Source organism: Ostrinia furnacalis, unplaced genomic scaffold, assembly GCF_004193835.3.
Source record: "Ostrinia furnacalis isolate ACB-3 unplaced genomic scaffold, ASM419383v2 OfSCF5986, whole genome shotgun sequence".
Lineage (NCBI taxonomy): Eukaryota > Metazoa > Arthropoda > Insecta > Lepidoptera > Crambidae > Ostrinia > Ostrinia furnacalis.
The window spans coordinates 1,494-29,194 of NW_021136225.1; the positions used below are offsets into that span (position 1 = coordinate 1,494).

Consider the following 27,701-nt stretch of genomic DNA (forward strand, 5'->3'; position numbering starts at 1 on the left):
GTTCACATGTACTCCACAAGCTGTGTATGTCAGCTGTATACGAGCTGTATAGCTTGCTATAATGCTTTTATAGAACCAGTTTGGGCACAAATTAGACAGCTTTAAGTTCACTATGGCTGTACATTAGCAGTATAATAGCATTATAATAGCAGTTTAAGTAGTAACATCGTACTTAAGGCTGACTTACGGCACTATATGGGACGCAGTGTGAACCATACAACGTACGTGAGGACAATAAAGAGTAACAAGTGGCTAAATGCACAGCTTTCAAAGTTATAAAGTCCGACAAAAGTACTCCAATGCTACGGAATCTCCATTGGCGTGCGTGCGTGGGTTAGCGGGCAAGGAGATGAGGAAATAAGAGGATAAACACTGTAATTCACAATACAACGTTCCACCAGAACTCAACACGCTTTTTACAAGATAACATCCCACTTTTCTCTGTTTTGCCACACTTGACAGAACACAGCTGATTGACAGTTACCTTTTTTTTTGCGCATTAGTCGGTGTTACGTTTAGGAATCACACACTTTCAGTTCAACATATTTTTATTTATTTAGATCACAAAATTACAAAAGATTGCTAATTTAATCATTTGCAGCATCGGTGTCCGGCGCCGTCACGGCCAGCCTGACTATCGCACGGCCTCGTGCGCTTAGTCCAAGGTTTGACCATCTGTAAACGTTCAAAACATACAACTTGTCATTATCACAGCTCGTCCATTCCTGACTACAGAGCGTGTGAAATCTCTAAATATCATTCTAACTGAACCAGATCATAGAAACACAACCAATACCGCTGATCAGGGCGTGAGGACCCTCGATCAGGAAACCAATGCATTACAGCTGGCCCGGGCGTGAGGCCCCTTCGACCAGGAAACCGGGGTTTAGGTAACATGGCCCGACGCGCAAGGCTTAAGCCAAGGCTCCTTCAACCATTTACCTCAAACCGCACCACTACTACTGCTGATCCAGGCATGCAGCCATGCGACCAGGAAACCAGGGTTTAGGTAACATGGCCCGACGCGCAAGGCATAAGCCAAGGCTCCTTCAACCATTTACCTCAAACCGCACCACTACTACTGCTGATCCAGGCATGCAGCCATGCGACCAGGAAACCAACATTACATCAGCGTGGCCCGGGCGTAAACAGCCCCTTCAACCACTCTAAGTCACTACCGTTCTATTAATGTCTAACATAACAGTCAATCGCAAAGCTTACCATGGTGTACTTGGGCTATGTGTTCGGACTTTTCAAAATTCATTTCCTGTCGATGAGGCCGTGAGAGCATCTGAGCCAGTGGTCAGATTCTCTTCACTGGACACGGAGAGTGTATCACTGTCCACATCAAGCTGACTTTCTAGGCTAATCTGATCAAAATCGACCGCCGTCTCGGCATCCTGTGCCTCCTCATCAGCGTTTAGGCTTGTTGACACATCAACCAACCCATCAAAACCTCTCGGGACTGCACGCAAGTTTTCGTGTGAGTATTTGTATAAACGGTTAGATCTATTGATACTTCTAAGTTCATATCTATCGTTTTCAAGAAGTCTAACTATGATAAATGGACCCTTGAACTTCGGCGCGAGTTTTGTTTGATTGCGCTCGCTACACTTTAAAAAGACATAATCACCTGGTGAAAATGGTTTGACAGTTGCCCTTCCGCGATCGAATCTTTCTTTATCGGATTTGCTAGCATTTTCGATGTTACGCGAAGCCTCGCCCCGCAAAATTTCTAGGTCGTCACGAGATGTGGATTCATCACTAGTTTTTGGAGCAATTTTGGACATGCCTAGCGACTGCGCGCGTATGCCGAACATGAGTTCAGTAGGAGTGAATCCAGTTACTCTAGATCTTGTACTATTCATGGCTAATTGGACATCATCGAGTTCTTCGCGCCATACTTTACTACTGTCATTCTCGATTATGGTAAGGAGACACTTTAAAGTTCTCATTACACGCTCTACCTGACCATTGGCTCTTGAAGAGCCGGTCGCGATAAGGTGGAGGTCTATATTATGGTCAATACAAAATTGTTTGAATTCAGTACTTACGTAACATCTTCCCTGATCTGCTATGATTCTCTTAGGCGTTCCAAATAGGCTTACTGCTTTTTTAAGAGCTTTAACTGCACAATTGGCATTAAGTGACTGCGTGTACTCTAGCAAAACGTACTTTGTGAATGCATCAATTATTACCGAGACATATTCTTTTTTGTCGCTTTTGCCGCTGAGCTTGCCGGTCAAATCAACGTGTATGGTGTGCCACGGAACAGCCACCTTAGGTATAGGATGCAGTCTGACTTGCTGAGCACCAGAAGGTCCCTTAGAAGCTTTACAAACTATACAGGACTCTACGAACTTCTTAACGTTTTTAGACATTTGGGGAAACCAGTAAAGCTCATAAATCTTATCCAGAGTTTTTTCGTGTCCTAGATGTTTGACCTCGTTATGCACATGATTTATTAATGTCCAAATAAGAGAGCGCGGAACGATGGGAAGCCACATTCGCATACGATTGCGATTAATTTGTCTAAATAAGATACCGTCTCGTACATCGTAAGTATGAGCGACAGCTTCGGGGATCTCATTATTTTCATGTTTTTTGATCAAGTCTTGGATTTCAGCGTCCCTACCTTGCTCTACTTTTAGCCAAGTGTCATGTAGCTCTACATAATTGACAGCTTTGCTTGCGATGCTTTGTATGGGATTATTGATAAGGTCTAAGTCAGGTGTTTGGTCAGCCGGAAGAGGGTTCCTTGAAAAGAAATCAGCGTGACTCATGTTCTTTCCTTCTTTGTAGACGATAGTAAAGTCGTATGCCTGCAAGTAGGCCCACCAACGGTGCACGCGGGGAGATAGGTCAATTTTGGACTTAGAAGCCTTCAAAGAAGCACAATCCGTAAATACCGTGAAGTGTTGGCCATACAAGTAATGCCTAAAGTGTTCAATCGCGCGCACCACTGCCAAAGTTTCCAGTTCATAGGAATGATACCTGGATTCCGTGTCAGCAGTACGACGACTGAAGTAAGCTACAACTTGGGGAACGTTTTCTCGCCTTTGAATTAGAACTGCTCCATAACCATCGGAGCTAGCGTCTGTGTGTAGTTCTATTGGAACTTGGGGATCAAAAATAGTCAAGACAGGTGAGGAGGTAAGAGCGGCAACTATTTTTTTGTGTGCTTCGTTGTGTCCTTCTGTCCAGGTGATGGGACCCTTAAGTTTTGTAAGTGGATACAGAGGACCAGCAATATGAACAAAGTTGGGTATGAAACGGCGGAAATAGGAGGCTAGTCCCAAGAATTGCCTGACCTGTGTGGCCGTGGAAGGAGTTGGAGCATCAATGAGAGCCTGGATCTTTTGAGGGTTTGGTCTAATTTCTCCAGCACGTATCACATAACCTAGATAGCGAACTTCAGACTTCATGAATTTACATTTGCTGAGGTTAAATGAAAACCCTGCCTCAGATAAGGCAGCAAGAACGGCGTCTAAACGCCTTAAACCCTGGGAAATATCAGAGGAAAAACATAAGACGTCATCCATATAAGCGGAGGCAACTGTATCTTTAAGAGATGCTAAGGCTTTGTTTATGCAGCGCTGGTAAACGGAAGCTGCATTTCGTAATCCAAAAGGCATCGCAAGGTACTCATATTGCCCTTCTGGTGTTACGAAAGCAGTTTTCTCGATGGAGTCTGGATCAACCGTGATCTGATGGTAGCCTGAGGCCATGTCTAGTGTTGAGAAGTAATGTGATCCGTTCAGACGATCGATTTGCTCATCAATCCTCGGTAGGGGATAGTGCTCTGGGTGTGTATTTGAATTGAGCTCTCTAAAGTCAACGCACATTCTGTCCGTACCGTCTTTCTTCTTAACCAATAGGATTGGACTTGCAAAAGGTGAAGAGCTCTCGCGAATCACACCCGCATCCAATAATGCTTGAACTTTGTCTCTAACAATTTCTTTTTCCGCTGGAGATAACCTGTAGGGATGCCTTTGTACAACTTTATGAGGGTCAATTAAGTCAATTTTAAGTTGTCCAGTTTTAACTCTACGGGTAGGAACTCCATCTATAAAATGTTCGCTGTATTTACCTAAAACCTTAATTAGTGCTTCTCTGTGTTCACCCTGTAAATCTGTATCTATGGAACTGAAATCTATTTTACTGTTATTAACGGAACATGAATTAACTTCTTTACGATTTGAAAATTGTATCAGGTCACTTTCGATATCGACGTGAACATCGTGAGCAAGTATATCGCGACCAATCAAAATACTTTCGGATATTGCGTTATCTGGCACTATATGAAATAAAATAGGTAGCTCAAGATCCTGTACTTTTACAGTGCTTAATATTTGTGAGTTACATTCAATGTCATTCCCGCCTAGACCTGTCAAATAAACTAAGGAATTACGTGCAGTACCCGGTAGTTTATGAACGAGGCTACTTTTGATTAAAGAGCAAGCGGCACCGCTGTCAAAAAGGAATGGAATTGCCTCACCCGCTGATGTTGACAGTGTACCCCTCGGAAGACGGCGTTCACACAAGTGGACCTCTTTCTTCGTTCGTGAATCTGTAGCAGCTTGTTTTTCTTGACAAGTCGTACTGATGTGACCGGTCTTTCCACAAGTGTAGCAGGTAATATTGTCTTTTTCAGGAAGTTTAAACTTTTGATTGGAGTTAGGATTATCACGCCGCTTGCGACATTCTTCTAATTTGTGACCACGAACACCGCAGAAGTGACAAAGTCCAGAAAATCGGCTATCAACACGAACACGTTTGATTTCAGGTTCTGTGTCGCGTTTATCAACATCTTCATACTTTCTTTTCAATGATATACCACCTAACACACGACAAAATTGTGCTTTCGTTGTTATAACATGTGAATTTAATTCGCGTCGGATCAGTGGATCACGCTGGCTTAACACAGATATGGCAAAGCCGGTGATAACTTCTTCTGCCATATCTACCTTTGGGATGCGTTCTATTAGAGACCACAAACGAAGGGCGGCTTCCGAAGCCGTCTCCTTGTTGCTAATTTGAAATTTCATGACGTCATCAAAATAATCTTGCATGAGTTTTGATTTAGAAAACTTTGCTTTCAACATCTCTTGTATTGGTTGCCATTTTATTTCAGATGTGTTTAGCTTGGTTAGACACGTTAATGCACTGCCTTTCAATGCGTGCGTGAGGGCAAGTAATAGTTCCGGCCCCTCGAGTTTACGACAGTTCACTATGATTTCCGTCAGCCTGCACCAACCCTCAATATCTGAGTCAGCATCCTCCGGGTCAAACTTGATGAGCTGCGTAGGTGTGCCTGCTGATGTAGACGGCACAGAACTTGCCGCTAGCAGCCGTGTCAAAAGGGCCTCCATGCCACTGAAGAAACTGGTGGCTGTTGCTTCGGGTCTTGGGTCAGTGAATCGCGAATTCATCTCCTTATTTGAATCGTGCCCTTCGGATCCCACTTCTGATAAAGGCACTTGGCCCTCATCGGTTGGAATCTCCATTGGCGTGCGTGCGTGGGTTAGCGGGCAAGGAGATGAGGAAATAAGAGGATAAACACTGTAATTCACAATACAACGTTCCACCAGAACTCAACACGCTTTTTACAAGATAACATCCCACTTTTCTCTGTTTTGCCACACTTGACAGAACACAGCTGATTGACAGTTACCTTTTTTTTTGCGCATTAGTCGGTGTTACGTTTAGGAATCACACACTTTCAGTTCAACATATTTTTATTTATTTAGATCACAAAATTACAAAAGATTGCTAATTTAATCATTTGCAGCATCGGTGTCCGGCGCCGTCATATGCAAATAATAACACGGGTTTTAAATACTTAATAATGTTAATGCCATTGNCGGCCAGCCTGACTATCGCACGGCCTCGTGCGCTTAGTCCAAGGTTTGACCATCTGTAAACGTTCAAAACATACAACTTGTCATTATCACAGCTCGTCCATTCCTGACTACAGAGCGTGTGAAATCTCTAAATATCATTCTAACTGAACCAGATCATAGAAACACAACCAATACCGCTGATCAGGGCGTGAGGACCCTCGATCAGGAAACCAATGCATTACAGCTGGCCCGGGCGTGAGGCCCCTTCGACCAGGAAACCAGGGTTTAGGTAACATGGCCCGACGCGCAAGGCTTAAGCCAAGGCTCCTTCAACCATTTACCTCAAACCGCACCACTACTACTGCTGATCCAGGCATGCAGCCATGCGACCAGGAAACCAGGGTATAGGTAACATGGCCCGACGCGCAAGGCATAAGCCAAGGCTCCTTCAACCATTTACCTCAAACCGCACCACTACTACTGCTGATCCAGGCATGCAGCCATGCGACCAGGAAACCAACATTACATCAGCGTGGCCCGGGCGTAAACAGCCCCTTCAACCACTCTAAGTCACTACCGTTCTATTAATGTCTAACATAACAGTCAATCGCAAAGCTTACCATGGTGTACTTGGGCTATGTGTTCGGACTTTTCAAAATTCATTTCCTGTCGATGAGGCCGTGAGAGCATCTGAGCCAGTGGTCAGATTCTCTTCACTGGACACGGAGAGTGTATCACTGTCCACATCAAGCTGACTTTCTAGGCTAATCTGATCAAAATCGACCGCCGTCTCGGCATCCTGTGCCTCCTCATCAGCGTTTAGGCTTGTTGACACATCAACCAACCCATCAAAACCTCTCGGGACTGCACGCAAGTTTTCGTGTGAGTATTTGTATAAACGGTTAGATCTATTGATACTTCTAAGTTCATATCTATCGTTTTCAAGAAGTCTAACTATGATAAATGGACCCTTGAACTTCGGCGCGAGTTTTGTTTGATTGCGCTCGCTACACTTTAAAAAGACATAATCACCTGGTGAAAATGGTTTGACAGTTGCCCTTCCGCGATCGAATCTTTCTTTATCGGATTTGCTAGCATTTTCGATGTTACGCGAAGCCTCGCCCCGCAAAATTTCTAGGTCGTCACGAGATGTGGATTCATCACTAGTTTTTGGAGCAATTTTGGACATGCCTAGCGACTGCGCGCGTATGCCGAACATGAGTTCAGTAGGAGTGAATCCAGTTACTCTAGATCTTGTACTATTCATGGCTAATTGGACATCATCGAGTTCTTCGCGCCATACTTTACTACTGTCATTCTCGATTATGGTAAGGAGACACTTTAAAGTTCTCATTACACGCTCTACCTGACCATTGGCTCTTGAAGAGCCGGTCGCGATAAGGTGGAGGTCTATATTATGGTCAATACAAAATTGTTTGAATTCAGTACTTACGTAACATCTTCCCTGATCTGCTATGATTCTCTTAGGCGTTCCAAATAGGCTTACTGCTTTTTTAAGAGCTTTAACTGCACAATTGGCATTAAGTGACTGCGTGTACTCTAGCAAAACGTACTTTGTGAATGCATCAATTATTACCGAGACATATTCTTTTTTGTCGCTTTTGCCGCTGAGCTTGCCGGTCAAATCAACGTGTATGGTGTGCCACGGAACAGCCACCTTAGGTATAGGATGCAGTCTGACTTGCTGAGCACCAGAAGGTCCCTTAGAAGCTTTACAAACTATACAGGACTCTACGAACTTCTTAACGTTTTTAGACATTTGGGGAAACCAGTAAAGCTCATAAATCTTATCCAGAGTTTTTTCGTGTCCTAGATGTTTGACCTCGTTATGCACATGATTTATTAATGTCCAAATAAGAGAGCGCGGAACGATGGGAAGCCACATTCGCATACGATTGCGATTAATTTGTCTAAATAAGATACCGTCTCGTACATCGTAAGTATGAGCGACAGCTTCGGGGATCTCATTATTTTCATGTTTTTTGATCAAGTCTTGGATTTCAGCGTCCCTACCTTGCTCTACTTTTAGCCAAGTGTNTACCTACCTACATTTTTATTTTGAAACACCACCCATTACAATTACCGATGATTACCTACTACTACTTTACTACTACTACTAAGATGCCCAGTGCAGTGGTCTGTGCTGTCTGTATACCTAGGTGAACCATAGAAATATAGGAGGCCAAAAAACTGACAGTATGTTAGTCGTACTCACATTCCTCTGCTCTTCAAGCGTACGCACTGGGCCGCGATCGGCGCGCCACTCGTCGCTCGCAAGTGGCCCATTTTTGACAGCCTCCACGCCCTTCACTGGAGGACCCCCATCTACAACGTAGCGAATTGCCGCTCAATTTTAAAATACGCGTATTTTGTTGGAATTTAACGTGTGAAGATGGCTTACACCAGTATTCACAAACGATGCTTGCTTATGTGAAGCAGAATATCGAACGCATAACGTTGAATAGAGCTCTATGATTGGTTCGTGTTCTGTGAGACCTCATAGTAATGTTTGTGAATACGGGCGTTAGTTCGAATTCAGCGAAATGGTTAACAAATTACGGATTAACTTTGATCTGAAAATACGATGACTATCAAGTTTCAGAGTGAAAGGAGTTAATTAGTTCATGGGAAAAATACAATTCAAGGGAAAGAGGTTTTCTTCAAAATATTAATTTAATCAATTAGCTACTAATAAATATTTAGCTAGACTAGTTACTACTAGTTAGTATCTATAGGTTTCATAAAACAACCACTGTCAACCACTGTGAGAGATGTGTTTTTCTGAGTGGTAGAAGTGAGCTATGTATGTCTAACTTGGTACTGAAGCTTTAACTTTAGCTACATGTTGTAACAAATGTTTTGATGTCACTGCTCGGTTTGTGGTTCCAAACTAAGACATCGTGTCCGCAATAGCAATGTCATACGTTTGATTTTGTTCACCAATATCTTTATGCTTTATGTTGCTTCTAAACTTCACGTGAATGCAGTTGCCAACTTTAATTAATTGTAACCCAAAAATCTGGAACATTTAAGACAATTTTGTCTCTACAGCAAAATTCGCGCCTAAGAATTTAATTCCGAGAAACTGTCAGACAAAGCACTAAATTGTGAAAGGCCAATCTCAACGTGGCCATAGTATTTGCGGTGGCAGTAACTAATAGAGGTCACATGGGTACCTAGAGATGGTCAAAATGTCTTTATCTGTAAATATCTATAGACTATTAAAACATAACCGCTAGCATGAACAACTTTCGTCTTAGAATCGTTTGCGTATTCGACAAAATTCGATACTCAACCAAAAATACTTAAGTTTCGTGCAACCATTTCTCATACTAAATTTACTTAACGACACATTCACAAGGGCGATTTTTTAGTTTTCGTACTAAATTTTTTTGCTGGTGATTCGAATACGCAAACGATTCGAAGTCGAAAGTTTTTCGTGCTAGAGATACAGTACTTACAAATCGTCAAACATTAAATTATAGTAAGAATTAGAGGTCATAAATTAGTGGTATTTGTACCTACCTGGTGGTGGATTCAATATGTCCGGCTGCGCTTGCCTGGGAGGCTTCAAAGTGTACGCGACCACGTACTGGCTATCCCCTGCGTTCAGTTGCAGCTCGGACGACTGCTGCTTCGTTGGTGGTCTGCTTCTAAACCACCACGAAGAGTAAATTTGTTTAAAATTTGTGCTTTTACAATAATTTTAAACAAGAATGACAACTTTTCCTGCAGATATTTTTAAATTTTAGATTCGACTTCAAGATCAACCATGACTTGAGCATGTCTAAGGCTGAGTGGCACCACATAACTTTAACGTTAACTATAACGATAACCGGTGCTTTTTGTATGAAGTTTGAAAGATTTTTGACGTTTGTTAAAGTTAAAGTAAGATGGTGCAACCCAGCCTTATATGTTAAAAGGGCTATAGAAATATATGATTATTTTCTATTGAGATCTTTAGCTAAAATCACTTGTCAATCACATTACAAATTATTTGTTTTTTATAGATCTGACACAAAAATAACATTCCCAGTTTGTGATTATATCCCCACTTATTTTGAAGTGTCTTACCTCTTTTTACGAATGAAGTACCCTGTGAATGCAGCTGCGCTAGCGCAAACCACGACTGTGAATACGATGGACCAGAACGCTGCCTTTGACACGCCAGCCATCATGCTAATACTTCCATCTGTTGGAAGAAAACCTAAGTTATGGCTTGATTCGACCAAACTTTTATCCGAGAATAACTCCTGGTATAGTTCCAAAATACTGGACTGTCCTGTCGATGACATTGACAGCGGGGCGCCACCGTCAATACCGAATCGCTGGTTCCGATTTTTGCCATGTTGGAAACCATATAGTTGAACGATGGTAGCGCCCCCCTGTCATTGAGTTTGGCGGGACAGTTCAGCGTGGGTCATCTATATAATGGCACATTGACAGTTTCAGTATGGGAAATATGTCAAAACTGGCTTTAATATTTACTCTTGTTTGGTCGAATTCACGCTAAGTATGGTAAAATTATGTTTAGGATAGATTTTGTGAGATCATAATCCCAGATGTATCGTTTGATAGTTGTGAAAATACCTACCTATCAAATACCTATGTATTTTTAATTGTAAACTATCAATACCGCTTATATCTAAAGCACACGATGCATTGCGGCGGCGGTGCGACGAACAAGCGGTGTCGCTGCGTCGTGCATCGCAACATAATCGAGTGCTTTGATCTGTATTTTTCTGATTTTTATTAAAACAAACAAATATTTTTACAACAAACACAAACGTAAATACAAAGAATAAAAGATTAATTATATTTTCTGCTTATTTCTTTGTTTAGATTTCCAATCACTCTGTAGGTAAGTAAGAAATGTTCGAGAGAGATGCCTAAAGTTATATTATTTACCTACTTAAGTATGTTTTTGTCTGGCTTTATCTGAGTAACAAATTATTTATTAACAGCTCCTACACACCTGTGACGGAGCACTTAGGTAAAACTTTACGAGCATTTTTGAAGTTTTGTTCCAGAGTTTGTAATCATTAGTGCAAAACTTGAATCTAACTTGAAACTATGCAGACATAACGACTATCGTCTGTAGTGATTCTAGCGGCTGAATTACTAAATGTTTCGTCTAGACAAGTGCAACAGATGTCGACTAAAACGTATTAGTTCTAAAATTAGATTGCCAAACTCGTGGTTAAATTAGATTAAGAAGGTTATTTGGTAAAAATAATTTCATTGAAAGATTTATATTTCATCCATACCTTAATCTCAGTTTTTGTTGATGATAATTTTACTGTAAACCTATCGCTGTTTCCCATCGTATTTTATTGGACTGTCTAAATAAATAGATGCTGTAAATTACTTCTGATTTTAACTGTGTAACATCATGTAAGTCACGTCGCGCGTTGTCTCTAAAAGAAAGTGCAATGACCCTGTCTGGTGTACAAATTAATATGATATTTATTTTGATATAAAAATCTTTACATTCAAAAATTCAAAAAGTTCTACACATGGCCGACCGATCAAGAAATTGATTCATAAAAAATATCTACTTATATGAAACGCAGACTTGCATCTATGGTGCATCTTTACGCTTGAGTTTGAATCGAGTATTGCGACTGGACATCTGCCAGAGGATGACATATTAGCGTTTCGTCAATAATCTTTTCGATACATCCCCAACAATCGATTAAACCATACTCACCCGTTCTTCTCTCCGCGTCCTGGTATGCCAGAGCGTGCACCATGATGCGTTCGGAAGCGCCTTTGTCGTTCCGCGAATGCACCGTGAGGCGAAGGGAATGTCCGCTCGACCACAGCACTGAAGCGGGCACTAGGAATAGGGCCACACCATCTGGTAGGGGATTTACACTTTTATTGCCAAAAAAGTAGGCACTCATGTACTGAAAATTGCTTAAAAGACTTTTTAACTAGAGATCACATTTCAAAACGGATGAAGAAAAGCCTTCTCTTTGCGTCTTAGTAAGTATGCCAGAGCGTGCACCATGATAACGTTCGGAATCGCCTTTGTCGTTCCGCGAACGCTCCGTGAGGCGGAGGGAATGCCCGCTCGACCACAGAACTAAAGCGGGAATTAGGAATAGGGCCACGCCATCTGGTAGGGGATTTACACTTTTATAGCCCAAAAGTACTAAGCGTAATCATACTAATCATGAATTAATAATTGCTTGTCAGACTTCAGCTGTAGGTTGAAAAACAAGGGTGGAAGTTTCCTGTGAATGTATTGATAAAATTAATTTATTTTTCGAGCGTAAACGAGTTCTTAAAGCAATTAAAAACGTTTGGCTACCGCTTAGTGAAGTGTTCAAAGGCTTCGTGGAATGGTGGCATGAACATAAAAAGAGGTCAAAATGTTTGAAAGGTACCGTACGTGTATCAATCAATGTACATAATAATCAAGTCTGAACCTTAATTAAAAGGCAGAGAATCCGGAGCTAACGCAAATAAATTATGTCAAATTCATTCGTTTTTTTTTTATAGAATTAAGTAATTCGCTCCGTAAATTAGATAAACGATGCGATATGAAAAGAACAGTAGGTATAGTGTAACTTAAAATGTATACTCACCAGTTTCATTAGCAGTGACATTGAACCTAACAACTCCAGTATCCGAATCCAGAGCTTCTAGAACCACCAGCTGTGGTAAACCGCCATCGTAACCTGCTACGCAGCGGACTACCAGCACATCAGAATCCTCATGGTTTTCCTCGATCCAGTTGGTGGTGTTCCCTGCAGTGACTGAGCAGTTCCGTGGTGGCGATGGACGAGCTAGGTAAAAAGATTGTAGGTTAAAAGACAGTGAGAACAGACTGTGACAACTTTTATACAAAAACAATCTTCGTCGATTCACATTTTCACTAGTGTCCGACCGAATATGGATTTTCAGCCGAAAACGGAAACGAAAACGAAGCTTCGGCTGCAGTCTCATTTTCGGCCGAAAACGAAAACGAAAACGAAAATGACCTTCAACTCTCAAATTTTAATCTGAAATTATGTAAAAACTTTGAAAACCGTTAATGTTTTGACCAAAAACATAATGATGTTTGACAGTTGTTTTTGATAAGGATTGATTAAAGAAAAAACCGGCATTAAAACACAAAAAAATGAATTATGAATTCTTAGTAGAATATTATTTCTGGTGTATATTGAAATATTGGGAAGTGAAGAAGAAATAAAGGGTGTCCAGTGGGAATTTTTCAACTTCAAAAATGATTCATACAAATAAATTAATGATTTTTTATTATTTATTACTAATGCAAACTGGAGTTTAACAATGCGGATATATTTTTTTATAGGCAATGTCTTTTTAATGATGCCCGTTTTACTATAAGCACTCTCACAGCCGGACCCTTACATTCGCAACTATGCGAGAGCAAATCGCGGTAATAATTTTCCTGCAACTTCACGGCGGATATTTTCTTATAGAACCTGAATTATTTAAGGATAGTTTTGCTGTAAACTTTTGACTTGAGATATCCCCACAAGAAAAAGTCGCATGGTGTGAGATCTGATGACCGAGGCGGCTAGAAAAAATAGTCCTCAGTGTCTCCTTCGAGGTACTCTCCGTGTGTGGTGAGACACCTTCTTGCTGTGAAGCAAGACACATCGACCAGTGACTCATGGCGTATTTCAAATCCGCATTAGACTCTATTTTGAAACAATTAAACTTATTGAAAACTCTTTGGTTTTATTTGTATTCAATTTTGAACTTGGAAAATTTTCGCTGTAACACTAACTGTTATCTTTACAATGTAACCTCACTTCAAAACTTCAAAAGAGTGTGACAATACCGCGTCCGTTCAAGTCTGATTGGAACCATGAGTGCATCAGATTCACTCCCGAAGATATCGAAACGATAAACGTCACCATCTTATTCACGTATTTCTGATATTCGGTTTGGCCGAAGCTTCGGTTGGTTTTTGGCTGAAAACGAAAATATGGCCGAATGTCCATTTTTTGGCCGAAAATGGCCGAAAACGAAAACGAATATTCGGTCGGTCACTAATTTTCACACATAATAAATCCGTGGAGCCACAGTCTCGTCTGTGTTCGTTCAGTTCAGCCATGGATTGGCAATCAGGGACATACCTACCTTTGAAGCTCGGTGAAGTGAGTACCTACTGATATGAGTGTGAATTAAGTCACTGTCGCAATACTGAATTACTGATACTGCACTGAGCTAACACGTTGACGGAACTGTGGCATCATTGATGTAAGAAAATTGCTAATTCACACATAAAGGTAGTGGGAAGGCGCTGGATGCAGGCCGCTACTAACCGGCCATTGTGAAAATCATTGGGGGAGGCCTATGTTTAGCAATGGACGTCCTATGGCTGAAAATAATGATGATAATGATGATGAGGTTTATACAATCGCTATAAATGTAGCAGTGAACATCTTTAGCAGTGGTAAAAGACACTATTTTGCCACAAAAAATGATAGTCGTCGACTGTACATGTTTTTTCCCCTCCACATTAAGTGGTATCTAATTTGTATAGCGGTAATTGCAATTATTGGTCTTGTACCACTATTTTAATTTCACGTTGCTGATTGCGTGTCCCGCGCAGCAATCAGGAAATTATGTCGCGTTCTAATTGATACTGTATACTCGGCGATTGAAAGCTTAGACACTGTAATTATGCGTGTAATTTGATACCAAAATGGAGATAATTGAATTCCGATCAAATATGAGGGGAGAACAGAAATGGTTGTTTTTTTTTTGGATCTCCAGTCAATTCAATTTTTGAAGGAAGTACATTATTTAATGTTAATTAATGAGTCTATTATTATGACTATTTTGTTTTGATTTGGATTGCTATTACCTGATTTAGTGATTTCGTCATACCTACCTATATTTAAGTTCTATTCATTTGAAAATTAATCGTTCGATAGATGCATTCTGATAACGATGATATAAATGAGATAGACTTCCAATTATACATAAATCGAACATCGTTGATGCCAAAACTGGCAGTTCACTTTGTTTATTGTGATTTCTTACCTGCGGATGTTTGAACTAAATCCCAATTTTTCCTATACTCTCGAGTAATCATTTCTCAGTTCACACGACATCTTACCTGCGGGTACAATTTGGAAGACAAAAGGCTGCTCCTGCCTCCCCACGGAGTTGGTTCCTCTACACGTCAGCGCTCCTTAGTCCCTCTCACTGGCTGGGGTGTAGCGAAGCTCGCTGATACTTCCATTCACTGTTACTGTATACAGTTCGAAGTTCACTATGTTTTGATTGTTTCATGTGACTTCTTACCTGCGGGTACAATTTGGAAGACACAAGGCTGCTCCTGCCTCCCCACGGAGTTGGTCCCTCTACACGTCAGCGCTCCGTAGTCCCTCTCACTGGCTGGGGTGTAGCGGAGCTCGCTGATACTCCCATTCACTGTTGCTATGAAAACAAATAACTTGATCTGACTGATGCTCGTAACTAGTTTGAGAATTTTCTCATACTAGTATTTACATCAAGTCAATTTATAGATAATCGTTAATACTATGATCCATTAAGGAACAAAAAAAGGACGATACAAAGATAAAGGCTTCTAAAACATCTTCCCTGTCAACCTAATAATGTACAATGTCTAATACATACCATACCGCGCGGGGGACACGTTGAAGCTCTCCCCACTGTTGTTGAACTGCCATAGAAACGTGACGTCAGCAGGGTCAGCGTGTACTGAGCAGCGCACGCGCAGCGCTTCGTCCAGCGCTGCGCCCACCACCTGGGGCGATGACTCGCCGCACACTGGAGCGTCTAGTAGGGAAAAAAGTTAAAATAAGTGCCATTTCGTACATTTCAACCAAAGACGTTAACTCCTGGACAAAGGCCTTCTCAAAGGATTCCCACAAGAACCGGTCCTGTGCTGCTGGCATTGAGGTAGGTACATTCCGTGACCTAGTGGGTAGATCCTACGAGACTTTCCTACTGCGTTTTCCAGATCGTGGACGCCAATTTTGATTATTTTGAAATCAGTGATGTTATGCTGAGTTGCACCTTATTTTAACCGTAACAATAACCGGTGCTTATTGAATGGAGTTTGACAGATTTTTGACGTTTGTCAAAGTTAAAGTAAGATGGTGCAACTCAGCCTTAGTTAATAAAATAGTGCAAGTCATAGAAACCTATTACTTGACAAAATCTAACTGGAAATCGCCTATTAACGACAACTATTAAAATTTCTTGATGTCAACTACCCTATTCATATAAATATTCTAGGACTAAGTAATGAACAGCAGAGCAAGGTCTTGGCAGCCATCGGCATAGTAAGTGCCCATTCAAATCGATACAATTAATTGACAGCTCTCAACTATCACTCGATCGTAGTGATAGGATTGGAGATTCTATTTCCAGGCATTGTCCGTGCCATTTAGCTTAATCAATCTTCAAATTAATAAAGGAATCGCCAAAATGTAATACAATTTATGTATAAAATACGAATACACCTAGACTAGCCTACTTACCTTTGAATTTTAAGCACAATAAAGTTAATACTACATTAGGCTGGGTTGCACCATCCTACTTTAACTTTCATCATAATTTGTCTCATATTTGGGGAATGTTCTGTGTACCATGAGTAGCGTCTTAGTTTAAAAGGATGCCAACGATTTAAAAGTCATCCTGTAGTTACGGTCAAAGTTAGGTGGTTGCAACTAAGCTTTAGAAAATAAATTGCTAGTCTATTACGCGTATACTGGTAAGGACTATAGAAACATGACAAAACCTTTGTTGGTGCTTAGGATATACCTGGAGTAGAGTAGATATTGCAATTCCGTTAAAATTAACACATTTCATTGTTACTGTTTCAAAACCATAGACTCTATCTTACGGCATGAAAGTTTCAACAATTAACTTAATAACTTCTGAATTATAGAAAGTATGTTAAATTTTAAAACGTAGCACATAATTAATATAATTTAATAAGACAAAATATCTTTGTCAACAACGTAAATTTTAATGAGCAATGTTGAGTATTTCTATGCCTCTATTGAAGTTGTGTTTGTTAGTCGCTGTAAATTGTGATTTTAATTTTCATCTCATCCTACGTCCCCTCCACTCTAAGCGTATGAGTTTTCAAAGCGCCGAGTCCTGAAAATTGCCAACTAGGTTTATTTCGTACCCATTCGTATAGTAAAGTTGATACAAGGACAAATTTTCAGTGGCCACGGAAAGTTTGAACTGGTTCCTTTAAAAGCAAAGATAAACAAGGATTTTTTAATCATGGCTTCGTGCGGTTTACTCGTATAATTTATAACCATTGTCAAGTAAAGAATTATAGCAATATTTGACTTTAATAAAGCAGCAAATCAGCACATCGTTGAATAGTGCTCTGTGATTGGTTCGGCGTCCACGCGCACTGTGAGACCTCATAGTAATGTTTGTGAATAGGTGATGAATGTGAATGAAACTACGGACGTGAGACTACGCGGACCTCTTGAGAGAATTTGAGTGCCGTCACTCATGAACATTCACAATCCACCATTACGAGAATACATTTTAGTCGGCTGAACAAAACAAAATTGCTGAACAAGCTTCACTTTTCCGGCCAGAAGTCGGGTATAAATTTAAAATAAGCAGTAGATAAAGTTTCGCTGTCATGGAACGATAAATATAAATCAGCGAGGCAATTATTTGGGCCGCGGGAATTATTTGGTCTTGCTCCTCACGTCGGCAATTAAGTGTTGGTCAGCAACTAAGAATACAGTCCAAAGAAAACAAACAGCTCATATTTTTAAACACTGAAAAGTTTCATACTCACAATTTCAGGAAACTTACAAGTTACAGCTAAGTATGGCCTAATTTGTATATATCGATAAAAAAGGCCATTTTCTTCCAAAAATATACTAAAGTTGTAGATCTTGATATTCCATTTGGACTTCATTAATTTATTTATTTATCGCCCCATAATATTTAAAATGTCAGCTCTACAATAGTAACAATGTGCGTAGTCATTGAAGGTGGGTAGTGGGTACTGAAGTGGCAATCTCCGTTGTAGCTGAGCACAACAAAAGGTAAGTAGTGCGTAACTTATTGAATTACGTCGAATTACATAGATGCTCTTGTAATTTAATTTCAATGGCTATTTACCTAGGAGTAATCATTTACTTTGTAATCTAGTTTCAATTGCAATATCCAAAATTTAATCATGACAAGTTAAAACGTATTCAATAGATCGGACTTGATATATTAATCATTAATTTGATCAAATACTTTCATAATTACTTAAATGTGTAAAATTAAACAATTATTTTTAAACTCTGGGCTTGTATTAACCTTGAGATAAAAAAGTTAAATTGTCGTTTGAATTTGTTTCAATTTTCTATTTTGGAATTGTAAACCCTTGTCACCCCAAGTTAATGGTCCACAACTGGCTGCTCTCGGTGACCTGCATCCTCAGGAAGGAAGCCGTCGATGAGGCAATATAGAATTGTATAATAAATCTTGTACCGGACACGGCGATGATTTACGCAGCTTCGTGTAATGAACGTTGATTGTGATCCGATTGTGTTTACATACATTTGGTACATACGATGGCATATCAAGCTTACACTGTGATCTTATATTTACTAGTGGAAAGTTTAATATGGCTGTCGTCTGTACATAACTCATACATAGGTAAATTTATCTTTGATCACTCATATCAAAGAGATCGGAAAAGTAGGCAAGTTAATTTGTAAGGAACCAGCTTTTGAACGCGACTTTACTTGCAAGTCAGATAAAAACACGCAATCAAATTCCACGTAAAATACTAGGCTTTTAGATTTTCAAACTTATCCAGAACTGAATTCTTTTTGTGAGATTATCCTGTGGCTCTCTCACTTAATAAATATAACTTGAAAAACTGAAAACTATGAGACTTTAAAACAAATAAAAGAGCTTAAAAGCTTTGCTTTTAACCTGACTTTTAGTTTTTAACGCACTTACTTCTTATTTTTTCGCTCATTAAATCCTACGGGCATTCGATAAATCTGTGAAATGGAATAAAATATTTGTTGTATATTCAATCAAACAAGGAATGGTTTCAGTACAACCATTACGGTAAATGTAAAGTATACGAGTAAACATTGAAATGTAAGTGAAGTTAATAAAATAGGTTGTTTTAGTAGGAATGGTTATCTGTCCTTTATATTTTAACAGAAATTGAAATCCCATATTAACTTCCTGTCTGTATATTACTGTCTGCCACAAGTTTAATAGCTCTATTTATGTGACAGCACATTCTTTTAGCTGGAAAATGGATAAATGTCAAAGGTTAATAATGCCCACTTCTACAAGACTTTTTTTAAAGTCGTGCTGATATTTAATTTTCCAGACAGTTTTAGCTTCTCTACTCCCAATTAAAAAAACACACCGCTTCCTCCAGCCATTCAATGGCCAACGTCCGTATCCAGCAATTTATTAGGCACATCATTTGCATAACCTACAAGCGTCGGATACAGTGACGTGTAGGTGCCCCGTAAAATGTCACAGCACATGAAATACAGTGCCATAAATGGGACGTGTTTGCGGGTATTCAAATCATTGCGGCATCGACGTTCCCAACTTCCTTCCTTGGCCGAAAGACCGCATAGTAATTGCTACCGAGCCGCCGGTGCTCTAAATCATCCAAATTATTACCTAATACTATCGCGGTTCTGGAGTTGCCACACTGTAAGGATAGACAGTAGAAAAATTCTTACAATTGAGAATGTTACTAGGTATGCAAAATCACTTGAAACCTATGTTACAGTTAGGCTTTTACATTTACAAATACATAAGTTTTTATTTCATTCAAAAATACCCAGTAGTTATGATTTTATAGGCATTCAAAGTTCGCTTAAATATTGAGTCTCGCCGACGGTCACGTGACCCCGCGTGACGTACATTCACAGTGTCCGCTCACTAGAAAACGGATATAAACATACTTAAATACATTTTTTTTTGTAAATACAAACTTATTATACATATTAACACCCAGACCCATCACAGAAATTAAAATTGACCCAAACCCAAACTTGATGCGATTGTATCGTTTTATTGCGAATTACCTTCCAGCTCCATCATTACACCCTGATTACTATATAGAATTAAAGTACTCATCAATACAAAACGAACGAGCCCAAACTCGATGGATTTAAGTCGTTTTATTATAGAGTTCCTATGGCCACCTTCCAGCTCCATCATCAGATCAGCTCCATGTCATCATAATATTGCATGGTCATCCAAATCACATGTGTTTGCGAAATTTCAGCTTAATCGGTTGCCTGGAAGTGGGTCTTAATTCAGCTTGCAAGATTCCACCCATACAAATATGAGCCAGTCACTGTAATATGACGTCACGCGCATAAAATGGCGGGCCGGCCGCCGCCCGCACTTTTAAAATTCAATATCTTGGAAACTAATTGACGTATCGAAATAATTCTTTCACGTGTATTTTTTATTTTTAACAGAGAATACAGAAAGCTAAAAAACAAAATTAGTGAACATTCTTCATTGTAGTTTACATAACTTCACAAAAACCACACCAATGTATTTTATTACAGTGCATATTGGGTGCAAAAATACAATCTAAGTTGGCAGTAGTTTCTGTATTTCTAGTGTTAACTCTGAACGTTTTAAAATTGGCCCAATGAAAGGCTGCACTTGTGTTTCTAGTGGTATGCATTTCAAATAAATCAATACAATTTACAGGATAAATTGGTTCACTTCGAGGAAAAAGTATGAGCCATTTATACGAATATCAAGTGGTGATTGAATATACCCAAGCAATTGTTCAAATGCAACGAGCCTTCTACCTTTGTTATGTATTTGCAATCTGTTGTTGTGCCTCCACTTTAATTCATAGAGCTTTGTTTGGTTCGTTGCGTATAAATTTTGTTACAAATCCCATTGACGCTTGTTGGGTAGATTTAAATTGTACCTTCACATACGCAAAGCTAAAATAGTTTCTTAAGCCCCTATCAAACAAGAGTGGAGTGAGCGTCAATAGCGTTTTATTACGATTTGACAGTCGTAAGTCTGATGCACGCGTAGTATGGGATGGGAGTAGTAGTAATAATACACTGAACTTAAATTATGTACACATTTATGTATTTATATCCAGTACAAACTAGTAGCAGTAAGAATCTAAATACTGGCTCGTCCACATGTTTAAAGTTCATTCAAAAGCAAAGCGTAAACTGAACGTAAGCGGACGAAATCAAAACACACGTTTTAATTTTGAACCTATGTTCTCTTTTTAGCCGACTTCAAAAAAGGATGAGGTTATAATAATATGTTCGGCTGTAAGTATGTTTTTTTTATAGTAAATTTTTTCCTGTTCCTTGAAATGTGAAATGCTTGCGTAGGTACTTGGAAACCAGTTTAAAATCACTCTACTCCGCCCTGAACTCTTTCTGTATACTAGCCATATTGAGATGTGACAACTAACAAAAATACTTCTTCTCTATATGAATGAAGACAAAATACTCACATTGCACTCTCAGCCTGACAATGTCACTCGAAGTCTCCCCCCTAGCGTTGGCTGCCCTGCAGGAGTAGCCACCAGCTTCTCTTCTGGTCACCCTCTGCAGCACCAGAGAGCGGGTGCTGAGGATGATGCCTGACGTCATGTTCTGCGTCACCGGCCTGTCCTAGATTACATTATTTATTTAACTCACTGATAAGAGATGATTAGAAATATAAAATCTTTCTTAGACGTTTTGAGACAGTAGTGCGTTTGCAAGACCCAACTTGGATTGCATTACATTAAAATATTTATAACAAACGTCAAAAGTCTGTCAAACTCCATTAAAAATATTAGTTACATAAAATTATGGTCACGGAGCGGAATGGTGCAACTTACTACGTTACGACTAAAAAGTGTGTATAACATCTAATTTCAAAGAGTCCTTATGATAATAAGTGACCCCTATAAAAACAATATTCGTGTTATCATTATGGTTACTAAAAAATTAGGGATTGATGGTGAAAACGGGCATGTATAGGTTACTTAATAACTAGAAAAGCTGTTGGGAGTAAACTTTACCATACTAGTTACGTATCTAACTTCAAAACACGTATACGAATAATGAGCCCTTAATTAATGACCAAATATGTATGTGCCAAAAATATTAAAACGTGTAAAACAGCAAGAAATTCTGTGTATAATTGGTTAAATTGTTACGATACGAATCAAAATATCAACAAAATTTTCTCTATTCAAAAACCTTGATACTTAATTGACCATCAAATTACGAGTAAAAACCAAAAATACCAAATGATTCGTAGGAACCAAATTGAACAATTTAAAAACAGAAACAGGATATTTCTGGCCCTTAAAACGGACGATCGTTAAAAAAGAAATATATTTAACCCATTCAGTGCTCAAAAGGTCAACAATATTATTCCTGGAAACCAAATTAAAATCGGAATTTTCTAAATTGGTCAAAACATTTTAGGGCACTGCGTCCAAATAAGGATCCCTTTTATTTGTAATAATTGATTGATTTTCATAAATAGGTTGACGATTATTTTTGGCAAGATGAAAAGGAATAAAGGTACATATTAAATGAAGGAAGACATCTGTAAAAACGGGAAACTCTTTTGAGGGAAGGTTTTCTTGGAAATTGCTTACTGAGTTACTTAGATAAATGATAAAGGATATTAAGAACCGGACCCCTTGATAAATTAAAAATGAGAGTATAACCTACTAATGCAGGCAATAAAGTGGCAAAGGACCGAAATCTCTTTTAACGCAGTCACTTAGATTTTGCGTCAGTTAAAAAGCAATCAACAGTTTTGAATTTGTTATAAAGTAACAAAAAATGGGGTCAAAGAAATTTTACAATCACGCATCGTCTATCGTATACTTACAAGTTAGTTTAGACGCACGACATAATATGAAGTCACGTAAGGAAAATTTCTTATTACAAGTCCAATCTAGACACGTTTTTACAGATCGTCTAGGCCATTAACTAGTTAAATAATTAAAATTGTGTTTATTAATACATATAGTTCTTGCAACACACGAAGGCGAGTGAGCTTTACTTGTATGTACGTGTACATGCACATAACGATAGAGTAATGTCAATCAAAACTTGTACTCACATGTAAAGCTCATTCGCCTTCGTGAATTGCAACAACTATACTTGATTATGCCACTTACGTTATGGTACCACGATATACGATGTTCCCGGGGGTTGGCACGTACATTGCACTCGAAGTATACGTCGTCACCTTCCTTGATGTCGTGGGGTTTAAGCGTACTTCCTAAGCTCAGCGTCACTAGGGGAGTATCTGGATAACAAAATAATTATTGTCACCAAAAAACTATGATGTTTCATTTATTGTTAGATGACAATTGTATTGGATCGCCTAAATCACTAAATTTTGGGTTACGTACTCCGTGTTACGTTTGCGTTTGGTACGTTAGTATTTATGGAAATAAAATAATGTACTATTAGAGGCCGGTCGATCTATTCTCATAAATAAAACACTGGATACTCATCTTTCACATTATATTGCCTTATTTAAGATACAATTCATCACTTAGCACAAAAGCGCGCGGAGTCGTCTCCGCGCGTCCCTCTATTCTCACGTTTGATTCTCGTGTGACATTGACGTATTGTCAATGTCACTATGACAGCATCTCATCATTGGCTATAACGATACCGCTATTTTAACGTTTTATATTTTTCACAATTAACAGTTCGGCCTTCCTGCAATTCCTTCGCCCTCGAAGGTCTGCTCATGGCACACTTGACGCCTCGTATTGGGATCCAGCTGAGCACCTGGCTAGATCCACTTTGCCATCTCCATCACCATTCGCACCACACGCTGACCACCTTTGGTTCCGCTGAAACGAGAAATCATCACACAATACATCTATATCATCGTCACACGGTACATCTATATCATCACACAGTACATCTATATCATCATCACACAGTACATCTATGTCATCATTACACAGCACATCCATATCATCTAGAAGCTCAGCGTGCTCCTCAATCAGTAGCGCCACGCCAATGGTCATACAGACGCTACCACAATTATCTTTTCGTTCAATATTTTAGAATCAGCTGCTTCAATAATGACAATAATGTCGATCACACACATGCCATCTTAATCTAGGCACCATAGCTCATATGCCCAAAATGTTACCACCGAAGAAACTCATCCTTTGATGCCCAATTAGGCCTTTATCCAAGGTTTCTATCAGGTTTGTTCAACCACCACAAAAATACAACTTAATGGTTCCGATAAACTCCAAATCATAGAACTGTAACCCATTCTACTTCCAAGAATGGAAAGAACCCTCACTGTTGATGAGCAGTGGACTGCATGTTCGTGGGCTAGGAACCGGCATAAATCTTGAAGGCAGAGTACTTGTTGTAAACAGCTTTATTTCTGAGTTCTTCAATTTTTCTTTTCGACCACTTTGATTTCTTAACTCGCTTCTTATCTGAATTAAACTAGTCAGCTGGAATGCCCTGCTCCTTATCTTATACTCTTCCCTTTCTCTCGCGATATTGCCAGCTCTGTCTCTCATGTTCTGGAATATTCAAAGCGAGAGGTCCGATGTGACCGTCTCGTTATCCTCGATCTTCCCAGTGACGAGATGCGGTGTTGCTCGATTGTCACGTCATCGTCCTTGCCTTCTTGCCGTGGCCATCCAGACTTCGGTCTTCTCGGAACGACGGCCCTTGGAACAACTCATCCTCTTCCGATGTAGGCACGTATCCCGCTCTCGACGCCACGTCGGCTACGTTCAAGTGAGTGGGTACTCAAACGCTACTCCGACAGCCTTGTCTCCTCGGTGATCTCTTCAAGTCGATGCGCTCCGTAGGGTGTATCCGCTATTTTAACGTTTTATATTTTTCACAATTTGTGGAACCGTTGTGGCTAAACGCAAACCGCGAAAGCCAAAAAAAAAAAAAAAAAAAAAAAAAAAACAGTACCTACTAGTTAAATGGGATACAAAATTATTGGTTAATTAGAACAATTTAAACAAATTCGAATCGCGATAATGCGTGCGATGAAAGAAAAACAAAAGAGAATCGAAATTGTACGGAAAAAAAAATGCATTTTTCTTAGTGGCCAGTGTCGTTCGGCCAAGGAGTCCGGTCGTAGGCGGCCGCAACAGTCATCTTTGAACTTATTATGGTTTACAAAGTCGAATATAATTTACGATTCCTATGTATCTAGTGATTTGAGAAAACGTCTATTTAATAGCAAAGTAAAGATTTTGAGATAACTAGGCTGATGAGACAGTTCTGTTTGAATTTATTTTTTGTGATGTCCAGTTTTTCTAGCAAAGTTTTTATATATTGTTCATTTGTACGTTTCAACTAAAAGACATCACTGCTGGACAAGGCCTCCCCCAATTCCACAACGAACGGTCTTTTGCTACTCACATCCAGGCGCTATTAGCTTTAACCAAATCGTCTGTCCATCGAGTAATAATTATATACTAACACACAACATTGAGCTGCAGCTGGTCATCGATGGCCTTGGTCGGCAGCGAGGGGTTGGAAGCGACGCACTTTATCGTAGCTCCATTGTCAGTCGGCATGGGGGTGAATACGAGGGTGCTGACTGACCACGTCTCGTTTGAATGGTCTGTCACCTGTATGAGGAAGAATTTACTTTAACAAGACATCATAAAAAATATTTAGGCTGAGATGCACCATCTTACTTTAACCTTCACAAACGTCAAAAATCTGTCAAACTCCATACAAAAAGCACTGGTTATCGTTATAGTTGCGGTTAAAGTTAGGTGGTGCAACTCAGCCTTAGCCATAGAATACAATAGTTGTTTATTGGATTAGACTGGCCTATTATGATTTTTTACTGGCTCTATGCTTCTCGTGATTTTCGAGGGCTCATTTGTAAACAACTGGAAAATTGGAAATCAAATCTAAATCTACTTTATGGCGCAAAGATGTAATCCTGCACTCACTCTTTGCGCCGTGAGTAAGTACTGACTAAAGTATTAATTTCAAAGTATTTTTTAAAACTTTATCTTTACCCCTAGGGCTTATTCCCACGGATACATCCCGTTTTATGCAGGATCACATTTAGCAGTATAAGTATACAGCGTATTAGTAATTTACAGTGTCCCGCAAAAAACCGATCCGTTAGAATTTGTTATTCGAATTTCAAACACACAATGTGTATTAGACAGTCTGGATTGCCGTGAAAATGAGCCATTAGAACGTACCTTATCTTTTTCAAAACTCCTGTTATCCTTGAACCAGGTGACCTGTGCTGGTGGTCTGCTGCCCTCAGCGACACAGCGCAGCGACGCCACAGCACCAGCGATCAGCTGCTGAGGCCGCCCCAACAGCGACACCGATAGAGGGGCCACTGGTGAAGATAATAATACAATAAGTACCTATTCAAGATACTAATGGGGCAAGTACACTATGGAAATTGGCGAGACGTAACAGTGTGAACACCATCTCGGTTACTTTCTGCTTCCCCCATCCGTACATTGCCCATACATCGGTGTGCGATCTAGCGCTTCGTCTTGGTTTTTCTGCATAGAGTACTTGCGCCAAAAAAATAAGTTTAGTTAGATAAACCTCCTTACTGAAGTGGTACAGCCGTATGCGTAGGTTCACTTCCACTCACCTCGTGTATGTCGTAAAAGGTGACTGCGAAATCCGTATGGTATGTGGATAGGTCCACCTCGCCCACTTTTAGCGTGAATGTCATAAGAGGAGACTAAAGGCTAAATATGTAGTAAACATCCTCCCAAGGCATTTCAACCTGTCTGGCCAGCGGGAGTTTTGAGCATGAAACGAAGAGGTTCAGGTATACCACCAGCTTCAGTAGAATAATGTGAACACAACCTTTGACTATCTACATATAGGTACCTAAATCTAAATAGTTCGTGTAAAAACGTTTTAAGAAAAAGCTTTATATTTGTTGAAAGCTCATTATACTACTTATCGTCTTTAATTGCGTTTCTAAGTTTTTCAGTCTGGCAACAATTGTTGGTGTTAAAGACGAAAAAGTATAATTGATTTCACAGACAGTGTTACTTCGGAGTACGCATTTAATTGAATTAACTGACTTTCTTACAGGTGTAACTAAGTGAGTTTGTAAGATAAAAAGCTGTATAAACTTCTGCAAGTCAATTTAGCTTAATTACCTGAATGATTTTATTTGGGCGAATTTATAAACGAACGCGTGAGGAACGTTGTAAACTCAGAATTGTCTAATTGTTTTTAACTAAGTATTTAAATATTATGATGCGTGATTTAAAAAATGTAAAGCTTTTGTCACAAAGATGACAAAATATCTTGCAAGCCATTATATCTGAAATAGCTCTATTAGACTGACTGATAGTTTCAATGCCCTTTTAAGTCGGCTTACTTATTTCGTTGAAGAAGGTAAAAATACCAAATAGAAAACTATTCCTCTGGAAAATTGATGTCAATTCTAAAACATTCACGTTTAAAATATCGAATTGAAAGTTCGATTCGAGTGACTGCTTTGACGCTCAGCGATTCAGAAATTTTAAAAGTGTCGCCGACGGACTAATCCCTAAGAGAAAACTCGATTGCACCTCGATCGAGCGAGTTAAATCGAGATACACTTCACTGAAATACCTTCTGAATATTAATTAGGCAGCTATAATCTGATTATTAGCTTTGCGAGCATTCGCACGCCGAAATTTAATGCCGAGATTCGACTTTTTAGGCGTTTTTCGGTCAGTGTATAGGAAACGGGGCGCTATGGGGCACGAGACTTAGAAAAATTTTTATGAAAAAAATTTTTTTTTTTAATTTTTGGCTTTTTTTGCCGGGAATGTTTAGAATAGATAAAAATAAGACG

The 27,701-nt window shown here is 39.5% G+C and overlaps 2 protein-coding genes across 2 annotated transcripts; both read right to left on the reverse strand.

Annotated features, from left to right (window-relative positions):
* Positions 1-596: 596 nt before the first annotated feature.
* LOC114361739 (uncharacterized) lies at positions 597-5,681 on the reverse strand. The gene is made up of 2 exons (XM_028316886.1): positions 4,499-5,681; positions 597-675 (listed from the first exon to the last, which is right to left on the reverse strand). Exons 1-2 carry the CDS (start codon positions 5,505-5,507, stop codon positions 656-658), a joined length of 1,029 nt encoding a protein of 342 aa, XP_028172687.1. The 5' UTR covers positions 5,508-5,681; the 3' UTR covers positions 597-655.
* A 1,665-nt stretch (positions 5,682-7,346) lies between these two features.
* On the reverse strand, positions 7,347-26,225 carry LOC114361738 (hemicentin-1-like; the record flags this gene model as incomplete). Its single annotated transcript, XM_028316885.1, has 13 exons — positions 7,347-7,370; positions 7,441-7,548; positions 8,080-8,189; positions 9,390-9,517; positions 9,939-10,056; positions 11,575-11,724; positions 12,458-12,658; positions 15,156-15,290; positions 15,492-15,653; positions 21,349-21,508; positions 23,023-23,153; positions 25,335-25,485; positions 26,080-26,225. Coding segments are annotated over 13 exons (1,724 nt in total), but the record flags the coding sequence as incomplete, so codon positions are not given.
* Positions 26,226-27,701: the final 1,476 nt, after the last annotated feature.